The sequence below is a fragment of the Trichomycterus rosablanca genome, chromosome 16, assembly GCF_030014385.1.
Source record: "Trichomycterus rosablanca isolate fTriRos1 chromosome 16, fTriRos1.hap1, whole genome shotgun sequence".
Classification (NCBI taxonomy): Eukaryota; Metazoa; Chordata; class Actinopteri; order Siluriformes; family Trichomycteridae; genus Trichomycterus; species Trichomycterus rosablanca.
Genome location: NC_086003.1, coordinates 30,720,302 through 30,735,275, shown reverse-complemented (window position 1 = coordinate 30,735,275; position 14,974 = coordinate 30,720,302). Strand labels below are relative to the sequence as shown.

General features: G+C 41.5%; 1 protein-coding gene across 1 annotated transcript in view; it reads right to left on the bottom strand.

The window, feature by feature from the left end:
* rad23b (RAD23 homolog B, nucleotide excision repair protein) overlaps window positions 1-13,387 on the bottom strand; it is a 28,511-nt gene extending 15,124 nt beyond the window's left edge. The window contains exons 1-8 of the mRNA XM_063010984.1: window positions 13,170-13,387; window positions 11,181-11,262; window positions 10,873-10,952; window positions 8,942-9,135; window positions 8,436-8,488; window positions 7,230-7,357; window positions 6,960-7,095; window positions 6,575-6,708 (exon numbers count right to left, since the gene is read on the bottom strand). Of these exons, the coding sequence (XP_062867054.1) occupies window positions 6,575-6,708; window positions 6,960-7,095; window positions 7,230-7,357; window positions 8,436-8,488; window positions 8,942-9,135; window positions 10,873-10,952; window positions 11,181-11,262; window positions 13,170-13,235 (873 nt within the window). The 5' untranslated portion in view covers window positions 13,236-13,387. The remainder of the gene's footprint in view (window positions 1-6,574; window positions 6,709-6,959; window positions 7,096-7,229; window positions 7,358-8,435; window positions 8,489-8,941; window positions 9,136-10,872; window positions 10,953-11,180; window positions 11,263-13,169) is intronic.
* Window positions 13,388-14,974: the final 1,587 nt, after the last annotated feature.

Genomic DNA, 14,974 nt, shown 5'->3' with positions numbered 1-14,974 from the left:
ACAGAACTCAAACAGATAATCATTCACCCTGCAGAACCAAACAGAACTCAACAGAACCAAACAGATAATCATTCACCCTGCAGAACCAAACAGAACTCAAACAGATAATCATTCACCCTGCAGAACCAAACAGAACCAAACAGAACCAAACAGATAATCATTCACCCTGCAGAACCAAACAGAACTCAACAGAACCAAACAGATAATCATTCACCCTGCAGAACCAAACAGAACTCAACAGAACTCAACAGAACTCACAGATAATCATTCACCCTGCAGAACCAAACAGAACTCAACAGAACCAAACAGATAATCATTCACCCTGCAGAACCAAACAGAACTGAACAGAACTCAACAGAACTCAAACAGATAATCATTCACCCTGCAGAACCAAACAGAACTCAACAGAACCAAACAGATAATCATTCACCCTGCAGAACCAAACAGAACTGAACAGAACTCAACAGAACTCAAACAGATAATCATTCACCCTGCAGAACCAAACAGAACTCAACAGAACTCAACAGAACTCAAACAGATAATCATTCACCCTGCAGAACCAAACAGAACTGAACAGAACTCAACAGAACTCAAACAGATAATCATTCACCCTGCAGAACCAAACAGAACTCAACAGAACTCAAACAGATAATCATTCACCCTGCAGAACCAAACAGAACTGAACAGAACTCAACAGAACTCAAACAGATAATCATTCACCCTGCAGAACCAAACAGAACTGAACAGAACTCAACAGAACTCAAACAGATAATCATTCACCCTGCAGAACCAAACAGAACTGAACAGAACTCAACAGAACTCAAACAGATAATCATTCACCCTGCAGAACCAAACAGAACTGAACAGAACTCAACAGAACTCAAACAGATAATCATTCACCCTGCAGAACCAAACAGAACTGAACAGAACTCAACAGAACTCAAACAGATAATCATTCACCCTGCAGAACCAAACAGAACCGAACAGAACTCAAACAGATAATCATTCACCCTGCAGAACCAAACAGAACTCAACAGAACTCAAACAGATAATCATTCACCCTGCAGAACCAAACAGAACTCAACAGAACCAAACAGATAATCATTCACCCTGCAGAACCAAACAGAACTCAACAGAACCAAACAGATAATCATTCACCCTGCAGAACCAAACAGAACTGAACAGAACTCAACAGAACTCAAACAGATAATCATTCACCCTGCAGAACCAAACAGAACTCAACAGAACTCAAACAGATAATCATTCACCCTGCAGAACCAAACAGAACTCAACAGAACCAAACAGATAATCATTCACCCTGCAGAACCAAACAGAACTCAAACAGATAATCATTCACCCTGCAGAACCAAACAGAATCAAACAGAACCAAACAGATAATCATTCACCCTGCAGAACCAAACAGAACTCAACAGAACCAAACAGATAATCATTCACCCTGCAGAACCAAACAGAACTCAACAGAACTCAACAGAACTCACAGATAATCATTCACCCTGCAGAACCAAACAGAACTCAACAGAACCAAACAGATAATCATTCACCCTGCAGAACCAAACAGAACTGAACAGAACTCAACAGAACTCAAACAGATAATCATTCACCCTGCAGAACCAAACAGAACTCAACAGAACCAAACAGATAATCATTCACCCTGCAGAACCAAACAGAACTGAACAGAACTCAACAGAACTCAAACAGATAATCATTCACCCTGCAGAACCAAACAGAACTCAACAGAACTCAACAGAACTCAAACAGATAATCATTCACCCTGCAGAACCAAACAGAACTGAACAGAACTCAACAGAACTCAAACAGATAATCATTCACCCTGCAGAACCAAACAGAACTGAACAGAACTCAACAGAACTCAAACAGATAATCATTCACCCTGCAGAACCAAACAGAACTGAACAGAACTCAACAGAACTCAAACAGATAATCATTCACCCTGCAGAACCAAACAGAACCGAACAGAACTCAAACAGATAATCATTCACCCTGCAGAACCAAACAGAACTCAACAGAACTCAAACAGATAATCATTCACCCTGCAGAACCAAACAGAACTCAACAGAACCAAACAGATAATCATTCACCCTGCAGAACCAAACAGAACTCAACAGAACCAAACAGATAATCATTCACCCTGCAGAACCAAACAGAACTGAACAGAACTCAACAGAACTCAAACAGATAATCATTCACCCTGCAGAACCAAACAGAACTCAACAGAACTCAAACAGATAATCATTCACCCTGCAGAACCAAACAGAACTCAACAGAACCAAACAGATAATCATTCACCCTGCAGAACCAAACAGAACTCAAACAGATAATCATTCACCCTGCAGAACCAAACAGAACCAAACAGAACCAAACAGATAATCATTCACCCTGCAGAACCAAACAGAACTCAACAGAACCACAGATAATCATTCACCCTGCAGAACCAAACAGAACTCAACAGAACTCAACAGAACTCACAGATAATCATTCACCCTGCAGAACCAAACAGAACTCAACAGAACCAAACAGATAATCATTCACCCTGCAGAACCAAACAGAACTGAACAGAACTCAACAGAACTCAAACAGATAATCATTCACCCTGCAGAACCAAACAGAACTCAACAGAACCAAACAGATAATCATTCACCCTGCAGAACCAAACAGAACTGAACAGAACTCAACAGAACTCAAACAGATAATCATTCACCCTGCAGAACCAAACAGAACTCAACAGAACTCAACAGAACTCAAACAGATAATCATTCACCCTGCAGAACCAAACAGAACTCAACAGAACTCAAACAGATAATCATTCACCCTGCAGAACCAAACAGAACTCAACAGAACCAAACAGATAATCATTCACCCTGCAGAACCAAACAGAACTGAACAGAACCAAACAGAACAGAACTGAACAGAACAGAACTCAAACAGATAATCATTCACCCTGCAGAACCAAACAGAACCAAACAGAACTCAACAGAACTCAAACAGATAATCATTCACCCTGCAGAACCAAACAGAACTCAACAGAACTCAAACAGATAATCATTCACCCTGCAGAACCAAACAGAACTCAACAGAACCAAACAGATAATCATTCACCCTGCAGAACCAAACAGAACTCAAACAGATAATCATTCACCCTGCAGAACCAAACAGAATCAAACAGAACCAAACAGATAATCATTCACCCTGCAGAACCAAACAGAACTCAACAGAACCAAACAGATAATCATTCACCCTGCAGAACCAAACAGAACTCAACAGAACTCAACAGAACTCACAGATAATCATTCACCCTGCAGAACCAAACAGAACTCAACAGAACCAAACAGATAATCATTCACCCTGCAGAACCAAACAGAACTGAACAGAACTCAACAGAACTCAAACAGATAATCATTCACCCTGCAGAACCAAACAGAACTCAACAGAACCAAACAGATAATCATTCACCCTGCAGAACCAAACAGAACTGAACAGAACTCAACAGAACTCAAACAGATAATCATTCACCCTGCAGAACCAAACAGAACTCAACAGAACTCAACAGAACTCAAACAGATAATCATTCACCCTGCAGAACCAAACAGAACTGAACAGAACTCAACAGAACTCAAACAGATAATCATTCACCCTGCAGAACCAAACAGAACTGAACAGAACTCAACAGAACTCAAACAGATAATCATTCACCCTGCAGAACCAAACAGAACTGAACAGAACTCAACAGAACTCAAACAGATAATCATTCACCCTGCAGAACCAAACAGAACCGAACAGAACTCAAACAGATAATCATTCACCCTGCAGAACCAAACAGAACTCAACAGAACTCAAACAGATAATCATTCACCCTGCAGAACCAAACAGAACTCAACAGAACCAAACAGATAATCATTCACCCTGCAGAACCAAACAGAACTCAACAGAACCAAACAGATAATCATTCACCCTGCAGAACCAAACAGAACTGAACAGAACTCAACAGAACTCAAACAGATAATCATTCACCCTGCAGAACCAAACAGAACTCAACAGAACTCAAACAGATAATCATTCACCCTGCAGAACCAAACAGAACTCAACAGAACCAAACAGATAATCATTCACCCTGCAGAACCAAACAGAACTCAAACAGATAATCATTCACCCTGCAGAACCAAACAGAACCAAACAGAACCAAACAGATAATCATTCACCCTGCAGAACCAAACAGAACTCAACAGAACCACAGATAATCATTCACCCTGCAGAACCAAACAGAACTCAACAGAACTCAACAGAACTCACAGATAATCATTCACCCTGCAGAACCAAACAGAACTCAACAGAACCAAACAGATAATCATTCACCCTGCAGAACCAAACAGAACTGAACAGAACTCAACAGAACTCAAACAGATAATCATTCACCCTGCAGAACCAAACAGAACTCAACAGAACCAAACAGATAATCATTCACCCTGCAGAACCAAACAGAACTGAACAGAACTCAACAGAACTCAAACAGATAATCATTCACCCTGCAGAACCAAACAGAACTCAACAGAACTCAACAGAACTCAAACAGATAATCATTCACCCTGCAGAACCAAACAGAACTCAACAGAACTCAAACAGATAATCATTCACCCTGCAGAACCAAACAGAACTCAACAGAACCAAACAGATAATCATTCACCCTGCAGAACCAAACAGAACTGAACAGAACCAAACAGAACAGAACTGAACAGAACAGAACTCAAACAGATAATCATTCACCCTGCAGAACCAAACAGAACCAAACAGAACTCAACAGAACTCAAACAGATAATCATTCACCCTGCAGAACCAAACAGAACTGAACAGAACAGAACTCAAACAGATAATCATTCACCCTGCAGAACCAAACAGAACCAAACAGAACTGAACAGAACTGAACAGAACAGAACTCAAACAGATAATCATTCACCCTGCAGAACCAAACAGAACTCAACAGAACCACAGATAATCATTCACCCTGCAGAACCAAACAGAACTCAACAGAACTCAACAGAACTCACAGATAATCATTCACCCTGCAGAACCAAACAGAACTCAACAGAACCAAACAGATAATCATTCACCCTGCAGAACCAAACAGAACTGAACAGAACTCAACAGAACTCAAACAGATAATCATTCACCCTGCAGAACCAAACAGAACTCAACAGAACCAAACAGATAATCATTCACCCTGCAGAACCAAACAGAACTGAACAGAACTCAACAGAACTCAAACAGATAATCATTCACCCTGCAGAACCAAACAGAACTCAACAGAACTCAACAGAACTCAAACAGATAATCATTCACCCTGCAGAACCAAACAGAACTCAACAGAACTCAAACAGATAATCATTCACCCTGCAGAACCAAACAGAACTCAACAGAACCAAACAGATAATCATTCACCCTGCAGAACCAAACAGAACTGAACAGAACCAAACAGAACAGAACTGAACAGAACAGAACTCAAACAGATAATCATTCACCCTGCAGAACCAAACAGAACCAAACAGAACTCAACAGAACTCAAACAGATAATCATTCACCCTGCAGAACCAAACAGAACTGAACAGAACTGAACAGAACAGAACTCAAACAGATAATCATTCACCCTGCAGAACCAAACAGAACCAAACAGAACTGAACAGAACCAAACAGAACAGAACAGAACTCAAACAGATAATCATTCACCCTGCAGAACCGAACAGAACCAAACAGAACTCAACAGAACTCAAACAGATAATCATTCACCCTGCAGAACCAAACAGAACTGAACAGAACTGAACAGAACAGAACTCAAACAGATAATCATTCACCCTGCAGAACCAAACAGAACCAAACAGAACTGAACAGAACCAAACAGAACAGAACAGAACTCAAACAGATAATCATTCACCCTGCAGAACCGAACAGAACCAAACAGAACAGAACCAAACAGAACAGAACCAAACAGAACTGAACAGAACTCAAACAGATAATCATTCACCCTGCAGAACCAAACAGAACCAAACAGAACTAAACAGAACCAAACAGAACAGAACAGAACCAAACAGAACAGAACAGAACAGAACTAAACAGAACCAAACAGAACAGAACAGAACCAAACAGAACAGAACAGAACCAAACAGAACTAAACAGGAGAACCAAACAGAACTAAATAGAAGAGAACTAAAGAACAGAGGCTCTTCTAGCTTTATATAATTCAATCTGAGTTGAATCTAAAGTAGATTTAGGATCAGAAGTATGTGGACACCTGCAGTTTATGGACTGAACGGTATTTTCTACACAGATGTGAAGTGTTGAGTGTGATAACAGTGCAGATGTTTATTTATGTTTATAGATTTATTACAGGCCGTGTGATGTGTGTTATATGATATTTAAATCTTTTAGGGGTTCACAAACTTTTGTAAATCCCAGCACCCCCGAGCAGCAGATGAGAGACGTGATAGGGTGTGACGTGGCTACAGAAGCTAAGAGCTAGTCTGTAATCAGGGTGCATGCTGGGTACCTGCAGTAGCTGAGGGTTCTCTCGGCCGATCTGCTGCAGCAGTGCAGGGAGCAGTGAGGGGTTCTGCTGGATGATCTGCCTCATCTGCAGGAACTGAGGCTGGTTCCTCAGGAACTCCAGAGGATTCCCACCACCTACACACACACACACACACACACACACACATTAGTATTTATACACACACACACACACATTAGTATTTATACACACACACATTAGAATATATATATGTGTGTGTGTGTGTGTGTGTGTGTGTGTGTATAACATTTTTAATGTTTTTTTCTTCTGATTCATACAGAGGAGATGAAGCGGCGCCTCACCAGAGAGCAGCAGACGAGTGTGTGTGTGTGTGTGTGTGTGTGTGTGTGTGTGTGTGTGTGTGTACCTGCTGATCCACCGCTGGGCTGTGTAATGCCGGAGCTGGAGAGAGACGAGAGGTCGCTGGGTGCAGCAGGAGCGCCCCCTCCTGGAGCGGCGGGTTCAGATCCTCCTACATTCCCCTCACTCTCAGCTGGGATTCCCTACACACACACACACACACACACACACACACACACACACACACACAGTAGTGTTAGATTCACACTGGGGTCAAACACACACACACACTGCATCCCCAATCATCATCTGTGTCCACACACACACACACACTCACCGTGAGCAAGTACTCCACGGCTCGGTCAGGGTTGTTGAAGCTGGCACGCAGCGCTGCCACCACCTGCTCCCGCTCATAGCCCATCAACATGATCTCAGTTACCATGTTCTCATAGGACTGTCCCGTCACTGCACACACACACACACACACACACACAGATACACACACACACACACACACACACACACACACACACACACACACACACAGATACACACACACACACACACACACACACACACACACACAGATACATACACACACACAGATACACACACACACACACACACACACACACACACACACACACACACACACACAGATACACACACACACACACACACACACACAGATACATACACACACACACACACACACACACACACACACAGATACATACACACACACACACAGATACACACACACACACACACACACACACACACACAGATACACACACACACACACAGATACACACACAGATACACACACACACACACACACACACAGATACACACACACACACACATACACACACACACACACACAGATACACACACACACACACACACAGATACACACACACACACACACACAGATACACACACACACACACACACAGATACACACACACACACACACACAGATACACACACACACACACACACACAGATACACACACACACACACAGATGCACACACACACACACACAGATGCACACACACAGAGATACACACACGCAGAGATACACACAGAGAGGTACACACAGAGACACACACACACACACAGATACACACACGCAGATGTACACACACACACACACACACACAGAGGTACGTACACACACACACAGATACACACACGCAGAGATACACACAGAGAGGTACACACAGAGACACACACACACACACACACACACACACACACAGATACACACACGCAGAGATACACACACGCAGATGTACACACACACACAGAGGTACACACACAGATACACACACACAGATACACACACGCAGAGACACACACACAGAGACACACACACAGAGACACACACACAGAGGTACACACACACAGAGGTACACACACACACAGACACACACACACACAGAAACATTAGTGTGTTAGTGATCTCTTTAACAGAGATCAGATGAATGAACGAGTGAAGGTACTGAGCTATGACGCAGTGACACGTCTCATCTTACCCAGAGCCGACGTCGCCTCCTCAAATATGTTCACATTCGTCAGTCCACCAGAGCTGCAGGAGACAGGAAGTGACATCATCAGTCATCATTCACATTCACACCATTTAGCAGATGCTTTTATTCAAAGTGACTATCTGTGACTGAATGCAGTAGTGGGAACTGAACCAGTGACCTTCTGATCACTAGTCCAGTAGCTGATTCAGTAAACAACACTAACAGTGAAGAGAACCAGCAGTAACCGGAGTGTTTTAGTTCAAATAATAATAATAATAATAATAATTTTACATTTCATTTGTAACGCACTTTACATTTGTGTACAAATCTTAGTGTCATAGGATAAAAGACATCACTACAAATAATAAATAAATAAATAAATGAAATATCCACAATCACTACATGAATTAAAAATCTCAGTGGCGCTACAGACGCGGCCCAGTCCAGCACTCACTACATACTGAAGCTATAGATGAGACGAAGAACAGCATCACTGCACCACTTCTCTTTACCTGGCAGGTGTAGAAGACGGTGGTTTCTCCTCTGCTGGTTTCTCCTCTTTGGCGGCGCTCTCGGCGGGGGTCTCTCCCGTGGCGGCCGCAGCAGCAGAAGCAGGAGGAATTGTGGGAGTTGTAGTGCTGGAGGTGGAACTGCTGGATGATGCCGCGGGGGTCGATGACTGAGTGGCTGCAGGAGCGGCTTTAGGCTGGAAAACATTCAAGCGTTTTGAATGTTGAGACCCACTAACTGGTCCAAAATAATCCACACATGCTTCATTACATCTAAACTGAGCATTTAACCCACAGTGGGCTTAAAATGTCTGTAGTTCTGTTCGGCAGCAGTTATTTATTATTAATACTAGCCAGGCCTCAACTTCGACTGAGCCACACACACACATCCTGACTGAAGATGAATAACTGTAGCACTCTGTAGAGATCTGTAGAAGATCTAGGGTTGTTTCCTCCTGTGCAGAGGTTTGGAGAATTTGGAGTGTGTGTGTGGGGAATTTAGCCCAATCAGTCAAAAAAAAAAAAAACATTGTAGTTTCTCAACACCAACTTATCAAACTCATCAAAGCATTTTAAAAGATCTTTTTCCTCCTAATCTAGTTGTACCCACTCAGACCCCCCTCTGCTCGAAGAGAGCCTCAGACTATCATGTGACCCCTCTGATACTCGAGCAGTCCACAGCCACTTCTTTTCCCCTGCTAGAGATGGAGTCTGACAGAGAGCGTTATTGTGAACAGAAAGTCGTGCACGGTCATGAATCCTCCGTCTCTCTCACAGCCAGCAAAGGTCACCAGTACAGCAGCAATGAGGAACCTGATCAACCACTCCTCACTCAGACACAGCCAATCAGATCTGGGAGACGCAGCTGAGGAAAAAATTATTTATTAAATGAAAAAGTGTTCAGGGTTCTGTGTGTTTGGGGTTCTGTGTGTTTGGGGTTCTGTGTGTTTGGGGTTCTGTGTATTTGGGGTTCTGTGTGTTTGGGGTTCTGTGTGTTTGGGGTTCTGTGTGTTTGGGGTTCTGTGTGTTTGGGGTTCTGTGTGTTTGGGGTTCTGTGTATTTGGGGTTCTGTGTGTTTGGGGTTCTGTGTGTTTGGGGTTCTGTGTATTTGGGGTTCTGTGTGTTTGGGGTTCTGTGTATTTGGGGTTCTGTGTGTTTGGGGTTCTGTGTGTTTGGGGTTCTGTGTGTTTGGGGTTCTGTGTGTTTGGGGTTCTGTGTATTTGGGGTTCTGTGTGTTTGGGGTTCTGTGTGTTTGGGGTTCTGTGTGTTTGGGGTTCTGTGTATTTGGGGTTCTGTGTGTTTGGGGTTCTGTGTATTTGGGGTTCTGTGTGTTTGGGGTTCTGTGTGTTTGGGGTTCTGTGTGTTTGGGGTTCTGTGTATTTGGGGTTCTGTGTGTTTGGGGTTCTGTGTGTTTGGGGTTCTGTGTGTTTGGGGTTCTGTGTATTTGGGGTTCTGTGTGTTTGGGGTTCTGTGTATTTGGGGTTCTGTGTGTTTGGGGTTCTGTGTGTTTGGGGTTCTGTGTGTTTGGGGTTCTGTGTGTTTGGGGTTCTGTGTGTTTGGGGTTCTGTGTGTTTGGGGTTCTGTGTATTTGGGGTTCTGTGTGTTTGGGGTTCTGTGTGTTTGGGGTTCTGTGTGTTTGGGGTTCTGTGTGTTTGGGGTTCTGTGTGTTTGGGTGATACTGGAGGGTGGAACAGTGGCTTGAATAGAACCTGAATGACTGAGGACGACATAAACGTTACACACACACTGCACTCTAAATGATTCAGTAACTACAGCCGGTGTTTCAGCCACAGAGAAAATAAGGTTCAGTGATTATCTACACTGGTTTTAATCCATGAATGAAGAGAAACTGGAACACAAACTGGGAACGAGAGGAAAAACAGGAACATTTAAAAATAAAATGTAAGTGGTAATGAGCATGAGTGTAATTTTACCTTTGCTACCATGACAACCACAAAGTTCTTCTCGTCGATCTTGTACTCCTTGAGCGCGGTGTCATCGTTTAAGATTTTTCCTGCAGGAGAGAGAGAGTGTGAGTGTGTGTGTGTGTGTGTGAGGATTATGAAGCTGTTATGTGTGTAGATGTGAGGAACATCATCGTGTGATCCTGAGGTATGGGAGGGGTCATGTGCTAGTCTGCAGCTCTCCTCGACCGGAACACAACAGTGAAATGGAAAGAGCAGATTGGAAGGGTGGGTGGGTGTGACTTGGCCTCAGAGCAGAAGATGAGAAGGTTTCTGACCTGCATAGATGAGCTTCTGTCCAGCTACAGGGAAACTGTCCTTCCCCTTCTCACTCTCTATCTTCTCCTTTAATGCTTTCACCTGTACACACACACACACACACACACACGTACATCAGAGTGGTACCACTACACACTACACACACTTATTACATTGTTAGATCAATATTCATATTATTTTATTAATATTATTCCTATGATTATTACAAATAGTAGTAAAATAAAATATTAATATTATTAGAAGGGAAGAAGTCACTCAGATAAGTGAAGGATCGTATCTCCACACCAAGCTGTGTCCAGATGAACTGATGTAACTTTGTGGATTGTAATATTATTGTTACTATTAGAATCATTAGTATAATTATTATTGTTATTATTAATATTAGCAATAGTACTACTATTATTGTTAAGATTGTTACTAACAGAATCATCATTATTATAAATATTATCATTAATGTTATCACTAATAATATTGTTGTAACCATTACTGTCATTATTATCTGTTTCAAGTAGAGCTAAATCAGCAGATCAGTAAAATCTCCTGTTGAATCTCCAGACTGAGTGAATAAATGAACGGTAATATATTTCATTATTTATGAACTGATTATTAATGTATTTCATGATTCCTACTGTGTACTACACTAAAGCCTTCTACACCCTGTAGTGCGCACAATTCACCCCACTGACTACATTAACCCTCCAGCTACAGCTCTGTCCTGAATTAGAATATGCTGGAACATGTGCCTGTGTCCACAGTCAAGCAAGCTTTACAGTTCCTCGTTTGTGGAAGTGCAGTAAAATCTGTGCCAGAAAAACCGGTGACAGTTCTCGTCTGGTTCTATCAGGAAGATAAAACCACAAACTCCTCGTGTGTGTCTATAGATTTCTGAGCCAGCACATTTTCTACACTGCTGCAGAACCCCACACTGACCGAGGAGAGCCGCAGACTATCACCTCCACTTCTGAGATAGAATATGTGAGACAGAGAGGGTGGAGAGAGAGAGAGAGACAGTGTGAGAGTGAGACAGATGAACAGTAATGCTCTCACCATCACAAAACTACAATCATACAGGAATGTTCCTGTCCTTTAAGCTTGCTTGACTGTGGACAGTGACACAAAATCTGTTCATTCTGTGGTTTCTGTATGACATCTCACCCTCCAGTCCTTCTAGTGTGCAGTGACTGGGGTTTTATGACCCTTGGTGAAAGGACCACTGTTCCATGAACTTAAGAACCAGTGTGTTGGTTTAGTTATAAGAATTAAACGTATAATTTGAATCTTAGTTTGAATTTAAACTGTTACTAGAAAACATCTGATGTTTGAAATTATTATTTTAATGTATTTATTATTTATTAAACTGTTTGTAGTGATTCAGCAGCGCTAATCATCCGAGCTAGTGTTAGCATATCATAAACCAACAGTCCTCAATTCAAAACTAAAATTTAATTAAGTCACTGTTTTGATTTTAATGTTTTATTCTAAATGACAATGTAATCATTTTATTTTATTCTTCTTGTTCTCGTTACTCAGATGACTAATGCTATAAAACTGACGGAATGCCTTCCAAGTTTCCACAGCCGTTAGCAATTAGCATCGAGTTTACTGAACAGCTAGAAGGTTTAAACAGAATTACAGTCAAACTCGGGAGGTTTAATTCTACAATAAAATGATATTTATATGACAGGTGGCCAGTGAGAGCAGATTTAGCAACTTTAATCTGAGAGAACTTTAGTTAGCTGTAATGCTAGCGTGGGTAATTCTGAGGTAACTGCTAACGTTAGCTTAGCTTCGATGCTAACCCTGTAAACTTTTCAATCGCATCAAAACTAACACACACTCCGCAATCCACCCACAATCATTCATAAGTAAATTACTAATAAACATAAAATGTACAGATCGGTGATTTAAATCCGCATTAAGGCTGAAAACAGACAAAATTAAAAACTACAGTGTTAGCTAGTTAGCTTAGCATAGAACTCATGTCTGACCGTCTCCTCCGGGTCGATGTGGATTTTAAAGGTGTGCTGCTGCAGGGTTTTCAGTGTGATCTGCATTCTGCTCTTTTCCTGATGTAGTTCTCGGTCTGGATGAATGGGTGAATAAAGTAAATGAATGGTAATAATGGTTCTGTACTGGTTTAATCACTCTGAATAATTCCGCTAGCTCATCACTGCCCGTCGGCCGCCATTACAGCGCATAAACACACCACACACGCACCGCGCATGCGCCAACTGCACCACTGTTTACGCGACTGCGCAGTCAGGCGTGAGTACTACACCAGCACAAGGGAATTCTGGGAAATGTGGTTTCTGTGGACACATTGAGCTCGTTGCTCTGACTCTGTGGTGCCACTTCAATTCCACAAGATTATAAAGATTTGTTGCACCAAAATAAATAAAAAACAAACTTAAATATATCTAATCTATCTGAAATTGTAAAAGCCTGTCAATTTTATTGTTGATTTCAGAAACATGAGACTGTTTTGTTTTGTTTTAATTAAATGATTGTTCAAGGTTTAATGTAGACGCTACATCTGATCTTTACATCTACATATTTTATCTTTGTGTAATAAACTGGGAAAGGCCTACAAGACATAACTTACATCAGTACCAGGTGTAAACATATATAAAGTGTGTGTGTGTGTGTGTTAGAGAGGGAGAGAGAGAGACACACACACACACAAACACACACACACACACACACACACACACAGAGCTGCACACTAGAAGCACTATACACACACATACATACACACATACCACCAGGTGAGGGACAGTGGGTGACCATGTCAAACACACACACACACACTTTTGTTTTTATTATTGCCACAGTGATTTTTTTCTTATATTGTTATACTGTTTTTCTTTTTCTATTTTCTATTACCATTATTATTGTTGTTTTTTATTTATTATTTTTATTTTACTTTTATTTAGCTCGGTGTTTATGACTCCACAACCTGAGAAACCAGCACTCATCTGACAAATGCACCTGAATGATCTGCAATATTGTTTTATGAATGAAATTTGAATTGCTTTACTTATCCACAGAACAGTAATTACAGACATTCTGACATTCATTGTAGTGAAACATAGTAATAATATAAGTGTGTAACTATTCCCCTAAATAGAGGAATGAGAAAATCTAATAAAAGCTGTTATATAATTTAATATAAAGGTCTTTTACTAATGGAACATTTCACTTGTGCTTCAGGTTTTCCTGAACCATCTTCCTCTCACATGTTCTAGGGTTCAGCCTCTCGTATAGATGAAAGAAGGATCCTGAGGGCAGCAGATGTAGGATCGATGGGTGGTGATGAGTTCCTACACTAAAATAATCCTCATGACGTAACAGCATCACTGTGGGGTTGGAACTCACCGTTCTACTGAGCCAAACTGCACCATAAGAAACAGTGTAGGACCGGGGGTGGGTGGGTGGTGCATTACTGCTGCAGGACGGGTTCTTATACACACACACACTGTACATTACAATTAAAATTGTAAATAAGGTTTGTTAGAAAAATATAAACTTTCAGCTGTTAAACCAATCAGACAAGAACAACGTAAACAGCTCAACACACCTAACATAAAGAAGTGGTTTCTAATAATTCTACAGAGAACGAGACTTGCTGGTACGACCTGCTGCAAACGTGATGCACTGACGGACACACCAGCTTCTGGCAGGATTCTTACTGCATTCCTCATGAGCGATGGCCTGCAGATCACTAAAAATTTGATTGTGCGTGATTGAATATTATGTTTAGATTTAATTCTATTATGCAGAAGCTTCTACAGTT